Source organism: Amblyomma maculatum, chromosome 3, assembly GCF_055883805.1.
Source record: "Amblyomma maculatum isolate TAMU_Amacu chromosome 3, ASM5588380v1, whole genome shotgun sequence".
Classification (NCBI taxonomy): Eukaryota; Metazoa; Arthropoda; class Arachnida; order Ixodida; family Ixodidae; genus Amblyomma; species Amblyomma maculatum.
Window position 1 is genome coordinate 141,934,792 of NC_139346.1, and position 20,753 is coordinate 141,955,544.

General features: G+C 43.8%; 1 protein-coding gene across 1 annotated transcript in view; it reads right to left on the reverse strand.

The window, feature by feature from the left end:
- The window catches only part of LOC146196221 (protein O-mannosyl-transferase TMTC1-like), a 58,181-nt gene extending 53,936 nt beyond the window's left edge, over nucleotides 1-4,245 (reverse strand). The window contains exons 1-2 of the mRNA XM_084598125.1: nucleotides 4,165-4,245; nucleotides 3,329-3,402 (exon numbers count right to left, since the gene is read on the reverse strand). Coding sequence (XP_084454251.1) covers nucleotides 3,329-3,402; nucleotides 4,165-4,230 — 140 coding nt within the window. The 5' untranslated portion in view covers nucleotides 4,231-4,245. The remainder of the gene's footprint in view (nucleotides 1-3,328; nucleotides 3,403-4,164) is intronic.
- Nucleotides 4,246-20,753: the final 16,508 nt, after the last annotated feature.

The window sequence follows — 20,753 nt, forward strand, 5'->3', positions numbered from 1 at the left end:
TTAATCAGGTATGCAGAGGAAGTTGTAGGACGATGCAAATAAATTTTTGCATGAGAAGTTTGCGCGAATACGCGGCCTTCAGTTGTGTTTTGCCCATTTTATTGACGGAAGAATACTTGCTTGATAACACCGCCTAGTCGATTCAGTGGTGAGTAGAGGTGAGTGGTGAGTAGAGCAGATTGATATTAGCCCTGTTAAGGTTTCTCAAAGAAGGCAGGCGAAGGCGCTAGGGGCACAAATGCTCAGAATCGTACAGTGGAATGCTCCTTTTGCTGGATACTGGAGCCCAACTATATCATCTATGGAATATGACATGCTTTAAAATGAAGAAAATTTGTTATACTAGAACTAATGCATCTGATACGGGAAACCACGGAATTACTTCACGTAAAGGACAAAGACCACTACGACCATTATGTCGACTTCGAATCTCATTCTAAAGCTACACATGTTTCTTCTCCCGATAATATTTTCGCTAATACGCTAATCAAAGCAGATTTTAAAATAGAATTTCAGACATGTATGCTTATTATAATCAATAAACGTTCCAGAGGTGTCCGCCGCAGTTTACTCTGCTTATTTTTATAAATCGGATATAGGAAGAATTTCTAATTGTCGACAGCAGTTGCTTAAATATATTCAATTTCTTTATCATGGCGGCTCCAGTAAAGCCACAGAAAGTAAACCTTTATTTTTTAATGAAACATATAGGGATATTGAAACTAAGATGATCAAACCGTTCTTTGACCACCCCAGGAAATTTAACATGCACCACATGTGTATTCGAAGCCCTTTCACTAGGGTTCTAAATATAACGTTTGCTGCATCGTAATCTCTCTGTGATGGGTGGCTTATGGTTTGGTTTGGTTTGGTTTGGTTTGTGGGGTTTAACGTCCCAAAGCGACTGAGGCTATGAGAGACGCCGTAGTGGAGGACTCCGGAAATTTCGACCACCTGGGGTTCTTTAACGTGCGCTGACATCGCACAGCACACGGACGCCTCTTCGTTTCGCCCAAGCCCATCACTCGCAGCTTGTTGATTGTGGTAAGGGGAGAAAGTGCCGAGCATAAAGAGTTTGGGCTTAAACTGAACATTAAAAAGACAAAGATCATGGCGTCTTGCCCTATCAAGTCCTGGAGCATCAATGGACAAGAAGTGGAAGCTGTGACAGATTTTCTGTTCTTGGGCTCCAAGATTACCTCGGAAGGAGACTGCAGCCATGAAATTAGGAGACGCCTGCTTCTGGGAAAGAGAGCAATGGTTAGCCTTGACCGCCTAGTAAAGAGCAGAGACATTAGTCTGCCAACCAAGATCCGTATAACTCGTGCTATGGTCTTTCCAGTTGTGATGTATGGATGCGAGAGTTGGACTGTGAAAAAGGCTGACCGCCGAAGAATTGACGCGTTTGAATTGTGGTGCTGGCGAAGACTCTTGAGAGTTCCTTGGACTGCCAGAAGATCAAATCAGTCGATATTGTCGACCATAAACCCTGACTGCTCATTGGAGGGTCAAATTCTAAAGTTAAAGCTCAGCTACTTTGGTCATCTTATGAGAAGAGAGGAGTCGCTGGAGAAAGATTTGATGTTGGGAAAGGTTGAGGGTCGCCGGAGAAGGGGTAGGCAGCGAACGCGATGGTTAGATGGCATCCTCGAGGCACTGCAGATGCAGTTATGTGATGTTAAGAAGATAGTGAGAGACCGGAAAGCGTGGCGTGACATGGTCCATAGGGTCACGAAGAGTCGGACACGACTGAACGCCTGAACTGAACTGAACTGAAATATTTTCCACTTGCATTACCGCGCTCCTATTCAGAGCGCATTGCGCAGTAGGATCTCCAAGCGGGTCTTATCAGAGAAATAAATATTATAAAACCGAGTGCTATAGATCTCGCGCTTTGCACTAATCGAAAGAGCCATTCAACTTGCCTAACCTTTTACACACAATTAGTCTACAGGTGCGACAGGTACGCAAGGACGGCTGATTGAAAGCGTCGGCTGCCTTAAAGACCAGCTCTTGGTAATAGCGCTATTTTCTTAGTCACCGTTCAGACTCTCGTGTGGTGTGTTATATTTGATGGAGCCATTTTACCCAGGGAAAGTTACGCATTTTGTGCCGTTTCTTTTTTCATCATTTATTCGGTCAAGGGGGCATGAGCGTCGGAATAAATTAGTCTTAGGTCTATTACTGCAGTGGATGCGCTCAGCACTGACAAGAGCAGATGCCTTCCGTTTTAGTATTTTCACGACTCACTATTGCAGCAAGGTGCGTTGTATTCTTTTCTTTCAAATATAGCAAGGGGCTCGAGCGCTCTTGCCAAACGATTAAGGAATAATTGCTCCTGCAGGTATTTTTATAATATTTCGAAACCTACATGGCAGTTAGGTTACCCAAGGTCTTCGCGGAAGGCAAGGCCTACGGCTGCGCTGATTTAATTACACAGCTCCACAGCAGAAATCCAGATTAAAAACTTTCATATTGCTGCGCGTAATTTATTCCTAAAACTTGGCCTGGCCTTCCTCTCGTGCCCTCGGTGCGGTCCTCGGTGAAATGGTATTCGTGGTGCACCGTGCGGTCATTGCCAGAGCCGTTGCAGCGTGCTCCTTAATTAAATCGCTTCGTGGCGACGGGCGAGCGGGGAAAGTGAATTATTCAGAAGAGGGTCGCTAATGTCACGAATGGAATTCTAACAGAGCCGTGACGTTGCACGCAGCCCGGCAGAACACTCGGCGCAAAACGTGGCGCTCCCTAATGCCTCTCCCTGTGCAAATTTATGCATCTCGCTGAATCTGTAACCATAAAGAGTGCTCGATCAATCACTTTAAAGAATGATAGGAAGGTAAACTCTAGAGCAGAGTAAGAAGATAGTACCATGTTACGCTTGTCAGTCGACGCCAGGGTATCGCAATATGTCTCCCAGCGTGTTGTCTGTCTTTTACGTTTGCACAAGCACATATCCTGACCCCAACCTATTGAGCGATCATGCGATTTTTAATACTCTATTCATTGAATCTGCGCACCTTATAGAGGCTCAAGTTTCTTTTTGTTTTACCGATCCCTTCACGCCAACAAAGATAAAGAAAAAACTCTGCAATAGAAAAATGTAGCCAGCATACTATCTTTGCTCTGCTTACTCTCAGGGAACGCGACATCTCCCACATCCAACTGCACTTACTACGAAAGGGAAATGTACTGGAAAGCTTTTTGCTTTCTTAATTGTTTGTCAATGACACGTAATTAAAGCGATGAAAAACACACTGACACACGGTTTCTTTCTTAGCGCCCGCCCCAGAACAGTTAATCTGATCAGACTTGCAAACATGCGACTCACCTTTGGTAGCAGAGGAAAGAGAGCAGGAAAAACAAGCAGCACAACACCTCAGCCCGGCCCACTATGCTGGAAACCTACGAGAGAAAAGGGGGGATTTCTGGGCTGCATAAAACTCACGTCTAACGTACAACTGTGAACCGAGTGACCAATCGCATCTGAATATTCAATGAATGTTTGGCGAGAGCGAGTCCACGATGCGTAAGCAAGTCACCACGCTGAACCACCGACACAATTTCGAGAGATTAATCACGAACTCCCCTGAGGGCGGCGCAACGCGGGGCCAGCCAAAGGTGTCTCGGACAGTTAAAGGGAAATCTGAATAGGTGACGAGTTGGAGTATAAATCAGAATGTGGCTTCTAAAATTTAAAATTCAGCTCCACTTCACGGTCGATGCTGTAGTAGAAAAGGTAGTCTCCGCATGACTACACCAACTGAGCCACAGAAGCGCATTGGTCTTCCAATTTCGAACTTTTTATTTTAACGTTGGTTTAACATTGAGACTCATAGTCCAAGAGTGCCGCATCCAATTTTACATTTCTAATTGCTTCTTCTATATTATCTGCACTTGAGGGAATCCTCATGTTCTTGCTTAGGTAAAAAAGGTGTAGAAATGAAACAAACGTTCTCGGCGCCTTCACTGACCTCAAAGATGCTAACCTCGTTTTTAAATTAGTTCTTAACAAGATTCCTCAGCCCTGTTATCCTTCTCCACTTATTAAGCAGAATATTAAACTCACCGTACGTATCATTACAAGTGCAGTATGGCTAACTGACGCCCTCGCTTTGCCCTCAATCCCGGCTGAGAAAATCAGAAAGTTAAAGGAGCATCACTCACTGCTTCCGTGTGCACGGGGTGCGTTGCAAATAGTGCGGCGGCCAGCCACGCGGCCAAGGATGGCATCCGGAGCACGCTGCGGGCCACCACAGCCACCAGCGCTGAGCATGCGCAGTGCAGAGCCACGTTCACCAAGTGGTAGCCGCGCACGTGGAGTCCCCCTAACAGAAAGTTGACTCTGCGAGGAAAGATAAAAACACATCAGTCACTTCCGCGCTTGCACTGGGCGCCTACATCTGTAGGAACAAACACGGCCCGAGATATAAAAGGCATTGACAAAGAGCCGCATAATGCGCGCATGCATAATCTTTCTCTAAGTGTTGTTGCGCACCCTTCAGCGATGCTGTCTGCCTGCTGCTAACATTTGCTTAACGCCCTTTCTTTCATGTGCTACCTAATGTTACCGAAAACCATAAAGCGAATATGCAAGGGTAAGTGCTTTGCAGAGCTTGATTGATGGCGCGGTGTCATTTCCTTGTGTGCCCAGGCGCGATTGATCTGCTACCGTGGTGGTCTATTTTGCCATCTATTTTATCTGATGGAATAATTTCAGCCTGCCCTCGAAGCTTTTAGACCGTGCATAAACTTTGTGGCAGTGATTTTAGAGTTGTTATGCAAAATGGGCTCTACGTGGCAAAATGGGCAAGAGCTGTACCTATTCATTCTCTACGTTCAAGATAAGTGGATAGCATCGCACGCTGGGCTTCATTCCAGGCAGTTGAGGGTATTGGCGGTATGGTTAGTTCCAATCGATGCAAGTTAAAAATGGTCAAATAATTTCCGGGGCTCGTGTTATGAGTAAACCCGCACGCGGCAATAGCCACCTAGTCGAGGCTGCATGACACAATAGTCACCACATTTGAGAGAAGGGAGTGAGTGGATATGAATATCCGTGCAGTGATTTCATTGTTCCATATACAGGCGTTTCAGCTGCCACACAATCTCATTTCAAGAAAAACGTTTTCTCGAGTAATTCTCACATGGATGCCTCAAAATGACACATCAGTGTTAAAAGGCTGGCAGGCCAGCATAAAGTTTAGTTCAAGATGTCAATATTGTTGCACATACTATACTCGACATGCCACGATTTTGTGAGCGTCTAAGGCGTCGTGGAAAGATTTGATGTTTCAAATGAACACATGTTTTTGAAAAGTCTGGAAAGGAATTCGTAATATTATTTGGCACAAATTCATTCTGTCTTAAAATAACTTTTACCGAATTACTTGCTACAAGCACATACATGCCAAAATCACGCTTGGAAAGCAGCTAGATTCAATCACTAACTACTCTACTGAAAATCGCAGAAATGGAATGTAATTACATTATAATTACTTCTGCATGTTCATAAATTAATTTCTAGTCTTCATTCATTAAAAACACGAAGTAAAGCTAGTAGAAAAAACCGTGACTTCTCTCCAGACACGACGTACACATTATTTCGTCTTCCCGCCAAATTCCATCCCAGACAACTATTCTCTTCCTGTTTTCACAGCCCCTGTCAATACAAAATTATAACAAACGGCAACAAAAGAAAAAAAGGAAAAACATGGTCGAAGGCTCGTGAAATGAGAGACCCCTGTGTCTTCTTGGCCCGCGGAGCTATCTCCGCCGTTTGAACGTCCCGAAGAGGCTAGGGTAGAAGAATAGAAAGAAGGTAGCTGCACGGTATGAAAGAGCACTGAAAAAGGGCTGAGGAAGAACCTCAGTTCCCAAGCTGAGCCATCGTTTCGACAAGGACTCTTGTCCCTTTGTCAAAATATTGTCTTGGCTTGCGAACTTAGCCCCCTCACATTTTTTTTAGTGCTCTGAAGAAGCTAGGTTATTTATTGATTCCGTGGTCCCAAGAATCGACCTCGGCACCTTGCGCTCAGTATTGCTGACACCATGGAACACTCCGCATTTATCCTTCCATCCCCACCATCTCTCGGCTCCTGGTGATGTGTAACCAGGCACACCTGTGCCCTAGCTGACGTAACAGAGATTGCCACAGTGTGCTTCCAACTAGTTTTCAACTCCGGTTGTCTTGCACCATGTGACCCTTCAGCGGCCTCTTGGCGCCTTAAATCCTGCTGCTTGGGGAATGGTTGAAACTACCAATAAGATAGCCGCACTAAAGGACACGGCTACACAGGACACAGACAGTCTCAGACACAGAGTTAAGCTCAATTCTGTCTCCTTTTGCAGATCCGTTACGCTGGCCCAGGCTTGCCGCACGCCGTTTCTGCCTTCGCGACGCTCTACATTGTTGTCCATTGAAAGAGCAGTGGTACCCTAAGGAAATGTAATTTCGAAAATAAATAATTCCTTTTCCTGTGAAATTACTGCCAAAAATAATACATTACGATAACGAATTACCAGATTACAAAAGTATATAAATAGTGGTAATTACAGTAATTACAGTAATTTCAATAACGTACATAAATTACTGCCATGTCTGACCGAGCTTATTGTTTCGAGCAATATGGCTCCCTGTGATGTCGTTTGGCATATAAATGCACCTTGTTCACCTTCTGAAGAAGGTTTAGTCGCTTGAAGCATAAATTAGTTCTAAGTTACTCACATACAAGAAAAATCCAGAAGTTTTTTTATGTAAAAGAACTGCAAAGTCTGAAATTTGAGGCCGTATTAAGTTAATCATCATCATCATCATCATTATCATCTGCCTGACTATACCTACTGCAGGGCGAAGGCCTCTCCCATATTTCTCCATTTAATCCGGTTCTGTTCTGCTGCATCCACTTGACCCCTGCGAACTTCTTAATCTCATACGCCCACCTAACTTTATGCCGCCCCCTGCTACGTTTTCCTTCCCTTGGAATCCAGTTTGTTAACCTAAGCGACCATCCGTTATTCTCTCTTCGCACTACATGTCCTGCCCACGCCCATTTCTTCTTTTTGATTTCCACTATAATAAGCTGTATACGCAGTGCCTGGTGTCATCGATGGTACCGGTACCGTGGAAGAACTCAAACATTATCCTCATTCATAAGAAAGGGGACGCTAAGGACCTTAAAAATTACAGACCAATAAGCTTACTGTCTGTTACGTATAAGGTATTTACTAAGGTAATTGCTAATAGAATCAGGACAACCTTAGACTGCAATCAAGCAAAGGATCAAGCAGAGTTTCGGAAACGATGCTCTACTATCGATCATATCCATACCATCAATCAGGTGATAGAAAAATGTTCGGAATATAACGAGCCCTTATACATAACATTCATTGATTACGAAAAAGCATTTGACTCAGTAGAAACCTCGGCGGTGATGCAGGCATTGCGAAATCAGGGGGTAGACGACCGATACGTGAAAGTGCGGGAAGGTATATATAGTGGTTGCACAGCAACCATAGTTCTGTATAAAGAAAGTAGCAAAATTCCCTTAACGAAAGGTGTTATGTAAGGAGACATGATCTCTCCAGTACTATTCATAGCTTGCTTCGAGGAATTATTCAGAGACTTGGCATGGCAGCAGTTAGGAATAAGAGTAGATGGAGAATACCTCAGTAAACTGCGATTTGCTGATGACATTGCCTTGCTAAGTAACTCTGGAGATGATCTGCAAAGAATGATTGATGACCTAGACAGGAAAAGCAGAAAGGTAGGCTTGAAAATCAATATGCAGAAGACTAAAGTAATGTTCAATAGTCTCGGGAAGGAACAGCAGTTTACGTTAGGTAGCGAAGCACTGGAAGTAGTAGGCGAATACGCCTGCATGGGACCGGTAGTAACCGCAGATCCTGACCATTGAAAGGAAATAACAAGAATAATAAGATTGGGATGGAGCGCATTTGACAAGCACTCGCAGATTACGACTAGCCGCTCACCGGCATCGCTCTAGAGGATAGAGTTGCATTTTACGACAGTTGCATCTTACCTGTACTCACCTATGGGGCTGAAATGTGGACGCTAGCCAAGAGGGTTCTGCTTAAGTTGAGGACAACGCAGCGGACTATGGAACGAAAAATGGTAGGGGTAGAATTAAGTGATAGAAAGCATGCAGAGTGGGTCAGAGAAAGAACTCAAGTTACTGACATTATAGTGGAAATCAAAAAGAAAAAATGGGCGTACTGAGTTGCTTCTCAGCAAATAAGAGAGGAGTATTGTTTGTGTTACCGCCGCAAAACGGTGTGCAATGCCCAGATAGATAATGGAGACGCGAGTCGTGTGATGCCCGCACGAAACAGTTTATATCGAAATTAAAAAAAAATGATCACATCATATTTCCTCTCGTAACGCCACCAACTAGTCCAGCTGCTTGTATCTGTGGAGGATCGAAGAATATTCCGCACGGTCATTTCCACTCCAAGTGTTAATAAGAAATATAACCTTTAATCTTGAAATTTAACCTACTCAAATAACACTGTCTGTTCTCATGCTGGCTATATTTTAGAAATCCTGCTGCCTCTTCCGTTGAAATTTATTAGCCCGAGGAGTGGTAGCTAAAACTATTATGGGGTACAGTTAAGCTTCACTTTTAAGTGTGTGACATGCTACCATTCGACATATAAAGCTCCGCTTTAATCAAGCCTGCATTGGCATGCCCGCGGGGCCTATGAGTAACCAGTCTAACTCAGAATGCAAGCTGATTCTGATCCTCCCATATATGAATGGAGGGGCCCGAATTAGCAACTCCTGCCGAACTTAACGTCAGGCAACCTACTTCCGATCAGAGCGCCGCCTACAGCCTGCCAACGCCATGCTCGTGACGTTTCGCTCACGATGCCGATGCCAGATTTTAGGCTTAGCCGTGGCTTTAATGCAATCGTGTTAAAATGCATTGCTGCAGACATCGGAGTGGTTTCATGTACACAGATGAAAAGGCGGCCCAGAAAGCTTCATTGCACCGGAAAAGTGATACAAATGTCATTTTCATTACGAAAGCTTCGTACTCAAGGCGACCTAACCGGATTTCACGTGAACCTGTTCAAGTCTGTATGCCTCTCTTAATAGTAACGTAATGTGCAATCTTGAAAAATTATGAGGTCGCGTAAGCTTAGCCTAAAGACTAGATGCGAAAGTGCCTTTAACACTGTTTTTTCATTCCGCAAATTGCTTTATTTGGTTTGGTTTTTGGGAAAAGGAAGGCGCAATATCTGTCTCATTTCTCGGTATGCACACTCAAAATGAAGTGCATACATTTGGAGGTGTAAATATGTCGTGGGCTGGAATTCCTATAACAAACTAACCTCGACTTTGACTAGCAGATGGTTGCTAAGGGCTAAGCGAAATGGTATGACGTCACCCTGAAAGCTGCACAATGTACAGTTGCGTCACAGTTCTGATCAAAAATCACGTACGCACTTGCTCTCGATGCCACACGCCGCCGGCGGAGGTCATTTTGCGAGGGAACCAGCCGTATCCGGTATCGCGTAAAACTTGACAGCGCAAAAGAAGGCTTGGTAACTAAACTGTTACTGTCTTCACTCCCGTTTGCTACTATCCGCATCGTCGTAGCGATAAATTTTCTGCAGACAGGAAAAACGTCCTTAAGAAACTAACAATATCATTTGTAAGCACTCGTTCGGTTCTAGAATGGCCGGTCATCTGAAGCGAAACAAAATATCAGTTGCTTTTCCCCGCTAAATGATTACCTCTGCTCCCTACTCGAAATGAGTGCGGAATAGGCATCATTATGTACTTGTAGAGGATACTGGATTGTTTTCTACAGGTATTTAGTCCATCTTTATGCATGCTACAGAGGTATATGTCTTCGAAATTTTCGAATTAAGATCCCAATATTCTTGAATTTCATTCACTGTAGGAATTAAATAATGTTGACTTAAAATAATACGATATGAATGAAATGTGCTCTCTAGTATTTGAATAGTTAGCATAATTTACGGCGGACTTTCTTTCCCCAACTTTCTTAAAGGTGGGGCGCACTCCGACGACGCACATCCTACTCTCGCAATCGATCTGTTGATGACAGGGGGGTTCAGCGCAGCGAAGTAGATAATTCTCAAACCAATACGACCTTCAAGATGCGGCAACACCCTGAGACCGGCTAGTTTTCGGAAACATTTCTGCCTTGCCTTACGTGATCGGATATGGCTGAGACACGCGTCTTTTCCACCAAATTAAATTTGACACGAGCTTAGTGGCTATCATCATCCGCATAGCGAAATATGTATGTTTTCTTTTTGTATGACATGGCGCCCATAGTATGTTAACACAGTAACTTCGTGTCTCGCACCATTTCGTGCAAGATAAGTGGGTGTCTGTCGAGAGCAACTTCGTCATCTAGCGATTTACAGCGCCTGCTCTTGTACTCAGCATTTCGCAAACAGTATTGATTTTATACCGAGATTCGCCCCAGTAGCAATTGCTGTCAGAAGTATTTGACCCATTACTTCCATTATTCGATTCATATTCTATTCATAATACTCTTAATCGATAGAGTACCGAAGCTATCCTGTTCTTATTTGATTCGATTTCAAAAAAGCGCTATATTCATATACCGCTGAAAATTACAGTATATCTGTGAAGAATTTTGGCACGCCATCCCTGGCGTCTACGTACGGTCGTTGTCAATAATTGATTGTGCAATGAAACAATTGTTCATATCATGGATAAAAACCGGCTTCCAGCAAGATGCATTGACGTTTTGCATTCATGTCCTTGCGCCAGGGTAGCCAAACGGAACGCCTTTTCTGGTTAACGACCCTGCCTTTTCTCCCTCTCTGTCGTTTCTTTGCACGTCCTTTATTTTCAAAATGGAAATAAAATGGCTTACGGGCGCAGTGACCAGTTTAACAAAAGGCAATTAAGATGTGCGCAGAGAGATCGATAACGAAACGAACACTGTGGCATCAAGGCTAAAAGAATCAAGTACCTCGTCAGACTAATTAGGCAACGAATATAGAAAAATGGGGGCTCGCAACGAGATATATACGAAAGAAGCCGCCAGTCACCGTTACCAAGAACAGCATAAGAGATTGTGTTAGTCAATGAAAATTATAATGTAAAATAGAGGCAATTGAATAAATAAAGGGAAAATGAGGAGAACTGGAAAATGAAGTGGATCACGAAGAAAGAAGAGATTATAATGGAACGCAGACAATTATAATGTAGATTAGATCAGAGGCTAGACATTACCCATTACCGTCTTCTCTTGAAAAAAAAATATCGCCATTTTCACCGAAATATGCGGAGGCAGCACGCCCCGGTAGCACGGTCCGCCTACTACTGCCCGCGGCCCTATCTGTGAGTAACGAAATTTTATTGGCCCTATTGTTTTACCTCAAATTCTGCTGATTCATGGTCTAAGAATATCGTGTGCCGCACGTCGCACGAAGACAGTTCGAAGGGGTGAGGAGGGATAAACTGGCGGGATGAAGGAAGACTTACCACTTGTATACCTTAAAACTGTCAGTTAACTTTCCTGCAAGTGTTGTTTTTAAGCTTCTCGGTGAAGAGAAAATCCGTATTTGCGTAACTGCTATCGAAGAGAATGTTTGTTCGGGCGAAATAAGTAGTGCTTTCAATCAGCTCAGCGGTAACCATTTTAATAAATAATACTGCTAAAGTAATCGTCGCATTTTTGCAAAAACAGACACAACATATTCTATATCTGAGAACTGTTGAGGAAAAGCTGAACATTTGAAACGAAATTTAGTTACCTTCCATTTTTCAGGTTTCACTTTACTTCCGTTTCTTTTAGGAATGTTTCAAATCCTATTAAAGAACAAAACGTTTCGCGGTTTAGTGTTTTCCATTTTCTAGCTTATTCCTCTCGTGCGCCTTAAGCCTTTATGCAGTGCTGTTATTCTTGTCGTCCTTGAGTGAAACGTTTGAGGCTCAGGCGACGAAGGCTTAATCCGCGTGGATGGCTCGCACTAGCATAAATACAGGCACCAAAGCGAGGATTAAACGAGATGGAGAATTGATTTTCCACAGATAGACGACTAAGTGAATAAGCAAGAGGGCGTTACATAGCGAAAATGACAAGGTTTGAAAATAAAAAAATCCCGATCATAATCTTTGAAACAAATTGCTATAAAGAGCGGTTTTAGCATGAGGAAATATCGATCTAAAATTGAAGTTTTCAACAGTCGAGCACATATTCATGTTTCCGTGCACAAACTCAGAAGGCCGTCAAAATCAGAATAAAATCTGCTTCAAATTATCCTCCCGGCGTAGTGCTTTATGCATGTGCAACATTATTTTTAATTAGATATTTGCATGGTTGGTATTTAACGTGTTGTCCTCTTCTTTCATTTGGTGATTAGAGTTTATAAGTACAACTCATTTACTGGCGTCCTTTGCGCTCTTTTCTTTTTAAACCTTATATTTGTAATTGATCAGCTAGGAATAATTCGCAAATCAGCTCTTGGTACTTGCAATAAATAAAAAATAAATGAATCAATAAATAGTAGAGAAACCCAGGCGGCGTTGCAGAATGGGGATTTACAGAAGCGGCCACCTTTGACAGAGGAATCGTTGCGAAAATCTTGAGTCATCAATCGGCTTGTATTAATCGCAGAACGAGCGCAAAGGAAAAGCCACCACATCATAATTTATAGGGTGAAAGTTTGTTTGAGATATTCTTCTACAACTCAAGCTAGCAAGTTCGTCATTGCTTGTCGCTCTAGCTAGATTAAAATTGGCTTGCCGATTGTGGGGAGCAGACAAACTAATGTGAACTATAGACTTTCGCGCCGGAGACTTACTCTAGCAGCAAGTGATGGAAACAATCTGTTTGGCGTCACTCCGCGCGGTCACTTATACCGGTTTCCATTGGGCGAACAGGATCACTTTTAGCTGCACTAAAAGTGCTCTCGCGAATTTCGGCGCCTACCATTGGTCGAACAGGAGCAGTAGAGTTGTGTTCTATTGGCAGAGGAGGTGCGATTTTAGGGTCCTAAGAGCAGCCAAGAGCAGTCCTCGGTGCTCCGTCGCCAGTGGCGGAGTACAGGGAGAACGGAGGAAGTCACGTGACCTTTTTGACGTCACTTTTGGTTATTCGCCCGGAGCCCGGGCAGGACGGTCGAGAAAAATGGCGGAAGACGGCAGCGGTGGCGTTCGGTCGGCGGATACGGGCAACGCGAGCGCGGGAAAAGTTTGATCACATGACGCCTGACGTCATGCGTTCCCCCCACGCTACGCTGCTCTCCGAGCATCGTGAATGTTCCTTTGGGGAGACAAGAAACGCGCGTCCCCAGTGCTCTCGTACGCTGCTCTGGTCGCTCTTTGCTCTTCCTCCTGTTTGCCCAATGGAAACCGGTATTAGAATACGCATTGAAAGGGATCAAAACAGTGTGGCCGCTGCCACGTCATCACGTGAGCAGGAAGTAACATGAAAGAGTTGATGAATGTTTCGCGAAGATTTAAGCGATAAGAAAGGCTCTTAATTTCGTCCGTTGCTTGGCAATGCAACGTCATATCCACGGTGCCGGCAGTGTAGCATACGACGCTACCTGAACCAATCCTGTACATCTTTTAATAGAGCGAGAAGCTCTACGTTTTCATGTCTGGCGAGGTCAAATATGGCGAGCGTTTGATCTTGAGCTGGCGGAGCGCAGTTGTGACTGTGATGTCATATCACGTGACTAGCTACGGAGAGGCGCAGCTGTGCGCGGTCGCGGGGCTCTGCCGCTCCGATACTACGCGACATGGTCAGGGTATAACAGTTGCTTGGCGTCGTGTTCAGTGGCTCCGTCGCTGTAATACTGTGCGAGTAGGTGAGGTTATAGTAAATTTCTTCGTCAGCGGTTTCTCCTCCAGTTTCGCCATGGCTCAGGCGTGCGTCGAACCATGGGCGTAAACTCTTCGGCTGCGTCGACAGGCCGCGCCCGATAATTCGGCGGAGCTCTTCGCTCTGAATATCTAGGTTTGAAAACCTGGCCAATTTTTTATCACGTACTCGCATAAACGTACACTCGTTAGTTAGATTTCCTACATTTCTTTTCCCCTGCAGTCTTTCTTTTCACCAGTCGTACACTAAGGTTAGCCTTAGCGTGATGCGCTCCGAGCGTCACGTGCTAGACTGCCGTCTAGGTTGTCTCCTAGCAGCTCCCGCAAGAGGTGTCGCATCATCGAGTAAAAGCCCGATTGTTGCATGACTCCGATTTGAGAGAGCTGCCGTCGGTAATGTACAGGTGTGGAGAAGAGTAGGCGGAGCACAGTACTGGCTTCAAACGTCTTGTGGACGTGTGTAGCCAGTGGGCGCATGTGGGTTTCCTCCCGGACGAATGACGTACGTTCCTTCCTTTTTGATGAGGAAGAAGTGATTTTTCTTAGGTCGGAATGCCGTGCTCTGTTTACTTATGTGTACGCCTGTACAGGGTGGTTAGGCTTTCATTAACAATAATGAGGTTGCGTAAGAAATGACGAGGTTTCTTCAAGTTGTATAGTTGTAGTCCCCAAAGGTCTAGCTACTAGTAAAGAAACATTAAGATGACGTACGATGAAACGAATAACTTAGGAGTCTGCGGCTGTACCAGCGATTTAGTTGACACTTTCAAAGACGGACAAAGCGGGGCAGAATCAGCTACATTTAATGAGGCATAAAATGAGCTGTATGTTACAATTCACGAGTAGCAAGAAATTAGTAGGGTTTCTAATTCTACTAGACACTTGCAAGACAAGCCAGGGAGAGAGAATAAGAAAGACCTGGGTAGAAAAACGGCTACCTCACAGTTTTCAGAAATGCTATGAGAGGGTAGAATCTAAATCATTGCGTGAGGTCATCATGTAACTTTGCAGTGAACTTTACAAAAGCATAAGTGCTGCATTCTTCAGAAGAATTCTTTATCTCTGAGGTCAATCACAAAATGTGCAGTATTGGCGAAACCAGGTGAGCCTCAGAAATGCAGCCTTAGCTTAAGGAGGTCAAGGCACATAGAACTAAATATACCTCAGGAATAATAAGATAAATTAACATTTATGCAGGGGATAATATTGTAATATAGAGGGAAGAAAATATGAATAAGCGTGAATAAGGCGGACACACAATCGATAAATTGTAAAAAGTGAGACCCATCTCATCGCAGAAGGTGCAGCATTCAACCTTTGCTGTATACAGACAGGTCTTACGTCTCTCGGGAAGGCTTGGTCTATAATGGACTGCCAGGACTAGTTAAGTATGGCGTCATGCGCGGCTGCAACGTTTATTATTGTTGCCAGTTTAGAAGAAATATTATAATATTTTATGATGGCGATAGCACAAAGCTATATTTTCGGGGGAATTTATCGGGAAAGGCCAATAGGTTTCCATTTTTAACCAAAGAGGGGTATATGAAATTTATTTAATCATTGCATGAAAACTTAATATGTGAATGTAATGAATGATAAACACGCGTGGGGTTCATGGAGGCGAATATGCTTGCATTCAGTGTAGCTAACTTTTATATTCAAAACACGGGCTGCTGTGAGAAAACAAATTATGGCAAAGTAAGCAGTATAACGAAGAAATAAATATTACCCTCAGAAATGCCCGCAGGAATGCATGCATGTTTTCTATCACGAATTTACAAAGTTCAGCTTCCTTTTCATAAGGGTTAAACCGAACCGCCAGTGAACTCGAGCCGACACTTTGCCTCTCGGCTTGATTTATAACATCGCTGTGTTTCCGGGCATTGAAATCACCCCGTAGAACTGTCACATCCACGGAAAAGAAAATTACAGCGAATAATTCATTCTTTTTAAGTGCAGAAAACACGCAGAAAACTTTTACCATCTCTGGCGACGCCCGCATGGTTCGTTTTTGGCGCAAGTTGAGTCGGCGTCGACGCGACGATATTTTCGCTCCTGTGCTCCAAACTTAACCGAAACTGTGGCACGCGGGCCACGTAACACTGTCACACAGAGCGCTGCGCTAAGCTGCATAGCCGAGGTCCCTGGAGGTCTCTTCTTTGCTAACTCATCGTATCACACGGCACGCTCAAAGCGCACTATGCTTCGCTTTGACGAGCATGCAAACCATGAACACAGCATGGAGAAGCTCTCCCCAGTGCCTTTACAATGAACATTGTTTTAGGTCCCTTAGCCTGCCCTAGGCAACAGATACTCGCTATGAACTTTTTATTTACATATTTGAAAGACATTGGACTCCTTGAGAAACTCTAAATTCACCTCGCATGTTTCCCTCAGGCATTTTTCAAGCTGTGAACTCTATAAGCACATTTGTCGGATCATGCATTTCATTATTTGATTTTATACCATTACTCCACGAAGCACCTTACCACGTATTTAATGGCTGTGTTTTATCTCCCCCTTCAATTCTATTATTTCCCTCACCATTCTTCTTTCAATCTTACCCTCCCGAATTCCCCTACCCACACAGAGTACCATGCCAGCGAAATCTCAACGCCGGAAAAATTCTGTTTTACCATTAAAGAGTCTCTCTCTCTCTCTCTCTCTCTCTCTATATATATATATATATATATATATATATATATATATATATATATATATATATATATATATATATATATATATATATATATATATATATATATGCTTCGCAGTTCCAGCCAGCTCCGAATTTCTAGTATCGCTGCCTGATCGCATTATTCCACCATATGGAAACATCGGTAGTGTTTAGTTTGGAGATGAGGTTTACCGTCCCAAAGCGACTGAGGCTATGAGAGACGCTTTAGTGGAGGTCTTCGGAATTCGACCGCGTGGGGTTCTTCAACGCGCACTGACATCGCGCAGCACTCGGACGCCTCCTTGCTTTCCGGCTCCATCGCCGCCACGGCTGGGATCCGCTCCCATGTCCTTGGGCTTTGTCTATAGTGCGCTCAAGTGTAACGGTGTTCCGTTGGTTGTAGAAAGGAAATGTTACTGACTGCAGGGGAAAATGAAAGCGCAAGAATTTTTTAACGATCCTGATTACGCCCACACAGCAGTCGCATGCGGACTGAAAAGGAAGGAAAGAAAGAGAATGAGAGAATGATTTTAACAGATGTCTAGGCATATTATTTTCAACCCTATTTTGTGTGAAAAGAACCAGAAAACAGCAGAGATTACTCTCCTTCGAAGGATTTGAGAGCACTTTGAGTGGTTTGTCGTGAGTCTTCGGTATATTGTGTCAGTTGTTCTCAAGACACTGCTGTCAGCCAACGAAATGATGGAGCCGCCATATTTACCACTGCGAGTGCCAGCTATACTATATAACGGTTATCAAATGCATATCTTGTGACTGCGCGTAGGTTTTCACACTGTATGTGACAAAATAGAGATTATCTAGACTTTGACCATGACTAGCGAAAGTAGAGCTCTTTGAGAAACCCTTGGAATTGATCGATGTATTGTAAAAAAATTCAGCTTTGGTGGTCATAATGTTACCTATAATTGAGAAATTTAGGCATCAACAGCACCACTCAACGCGAAAGCCAGAAGTCCTGTCCTACCTTCCTCACAGTCCAGAACCCCGCTGGGGTGGCGCTGTGGCTAGGGCGCTCGACTACTGTGCCCAAGGAGGCTTTGTCGAATCCCAGCCTCGGCGGCCGCTTTTCGATGGAGGCGAAAAGCAAGGCGCCCATCTGCTGTGCGATCTGAGTGCACGCTGAAGATCACAGGTGGTCGAAAATTTCCGGATCCCTCTACTACGTCAGTCTCTCATAGCCTGAGGTGCTCTGGGGCGATAAACCCCATAAATTAAACCAAACCAGATAATACAGCGCTAGATGATGTTGGGAGCATCAAACGAAGTGGTGTGTCGAGAAAGAAGTAGATTGAATGCACGCAAAGGTGTTCGTCAAAATGGAACTCATAACCCGGTATTCTAGCACAGTTAACAATTTGACTTGATTCTATTCAAATGTACCTCATTCGGAGTTTAAATGAACTTGACATTTTACTTTATAAGCCTCTGAGCAAACTCCCCAAATAGCCATTAATTTAGTGCCCAAAAACCATTAAGGTTATAATCAACAAGTTCTTGTCTTACCTAGGTGAACCAGTGGTTAAGGCGATCGGACAGTAAGCTGGAGGACCTCACTTTAATCCCAGCCAGAACTCGAGCCGCCCTGGTATTGTGAGATTATCAACAGACGTTAGTGAATCCCAGTTTGTCGAAACTATCCAGAGGCCTAAACCGGTCCAGAGACCGGAGTTGCATTGACACGTTAAACCCTACTAAACAAGGAGTATTTTGTCAAGGGATTCATGATATTTAGAGAGTAAACACTACAGCTCCAGGAGTAGAAACGCGGAAATTGACTGTCTATAATGCTTTGACCTTTAAGATCAGTAGAGGCCTATGTGGCGGTCAGCGAAGCCAAGTCTATTGTATGCATATGTCACTGTTTAATTAGTGTTTAGTATAAGTATATAAGACAGTTACTAATTAGGGACAAGGAAATTAAGTAACAGTTAAGTAAACTTGGGCGTCTAAAATATATTTTGTGGGCGGTGCTACATATAGTTGGATATCTACTGATGTCAGTGACTATAATCTGGTAAATAGCAATTTAGTCTAATTAATTAGTGAAATAATTGGACAGTCAAAAATATGTATTGTAATATACCGCTGCAACATGCCCGTATATTCTGATAATTTTGTAGTCCAATTAGCAATAATGATTGGTGGAAAAAGCTTTAAAATATTGCACACAGTGTAGTATGTCGCTGTAAAGCTACGACGACCACATTATAGTTACACCATTGCTTATGCATTTCCGAAACATGCAAAACAGCCTACGTTCGATAAACGAGATTTGGAAGTATCAAGCGTGTATTGTCATGCATAAAAGCGTGTAAGGCCGTATTTTCGTTTGCAAAAGTATTATGTTATAAATGTTAGAACAATCAATTTAAGTTATTTCGTTCAGTATACATTAGGTGCATGATGCTTCTTTTTAGAGCGAAGAATAAAAAAAAAACGAGAGAAAGGCATCGCCCCACAAATACGCCCCGCCGCATCACGAGGTAAAGAGCCGTAAACGCGTGCAATCTCCTGGTATATACGTTACCATATCCGCCATGAATAAACAATCCAGCGGTCCCATCGAATGTTTCGCGAGTGTGCGAGCTGCCCATTTCCTCAGAATCTCGATTTCGCCGCATAAGGAAATCAATTCTGTGGTAGATCCTCACATTTCCCTGCATTCATTGTACGACGGTCTGTCCGCAAGAAGAACGGGGTAGCCTAAAACTAGTATAGGCTCCTGCGGTCGAAACCTCGAATCAGACAGGAACTGCATATCCGCTTGAAGCCATTTGTTGTGGTTGAGCCCGCCTATGCCCGAGAGGCAGATAGCTGGGCTCTCACTTGATGCTTCTCGGAAGCGCGCATTATATATTTTTTCAATACTCAGTCCCTGCGTCTACCATTCGCACCACTCGCCGCCGGTATACGGATGCGCCCACGTGAAGGACCCTGTAGATAACCAAAAATCATTTCTGAGTTTCAAGTGTTGCTTTATTGCTGTTATTGGCGGCGCGGCTCTAGGGTTCATGCTGTCGCATAGGTATGTTAACCAGCCTTCTTTCCACATTATTCCTGTTATGATTTTTCTAGCAGCTCCACACCACATCCTCACCATGCCTTTAGCTAGGCCCGAAAATAAACGTGTGGTTACTAGAACTGGCCGAATAACGCCACTGCACGAAGGCTCAGACTTCAGGATAAACAATATCTGTCATGACAGACCCGCCATCGCTTCAACAGCAAGTTTTGCGAGGCCTGAAGGTTTATATGACCGCATCAAGAATCGACCCTAAACCTATCCTAGCGCAATCGATATGTTGAATACGAAAGTCTGGAAGGCTTATTTTGTCTTTTTAGTCTTGTGCTGTTCAGGCATGAATAATGCAGCCGACGAGGCAAACACGCCTATAGGCTCACGGGCACGCAAGACATGCGCCATCGCTTTTGCCGTGTCACGTCTCGATTCAATTCCTTTTATCGAGTATGCAGTGCGTTTGGCCAGGCGTGGGTGAATGGGAAAGAAACGCCGGCTTACCTCTCGGTTCAACTTTGAGGCGGAAAAAGGCCGCCGCATCAGCCGTGTTTCTTTACAGGACCTTCGTTCAATTTGATGCCCTGTCGAGAAAGGTTCTCCTGAGCTGCTGCATAGTGGTTTGTTTAAAAAAAGATTTCCATTGCCTCGCCACCAGTTTAACCTCCCACGCCTCTTGAAACGCACGCAAGACGTACTACTGATCAGAAAATTTATGGCGCGTCCACTTTTCTACGTGACTTTGATAAATGGCGAATAGAAGAAATGTCTCGGGTTTCTTTAATACCCTAAGTTCCCATGGCAAAATATGCAGTGCATCTTTTAGAGACGATCGAACAAGAAAGCACGAAGCAAATTGAACAAAAATAAATGAAATGAGGCAAAGCGCAAAAAAAGCTTCGTGTGCGGAAAACGATATATGAGATTTGGCTAACTGCGAAGAATAACGGAGAATTTCAAACTACTTCATAAAACTTTGACGAGTTAAGAAATTGAAGTCTTACTTTTCTGGCTACAAACACGCTTTCACTGAAAATATACTTAACAGAGACCACCTGTTGCTAAAGTACGTCGGGGACGATCAAGTATCCTTAATGCAGTGTTTTTTTAGCGCGAACAAAGACAAAGACAAGAAAGGCGAGACGTACACACGCAAGCGCTACAAAAAAAAACCCTTACAT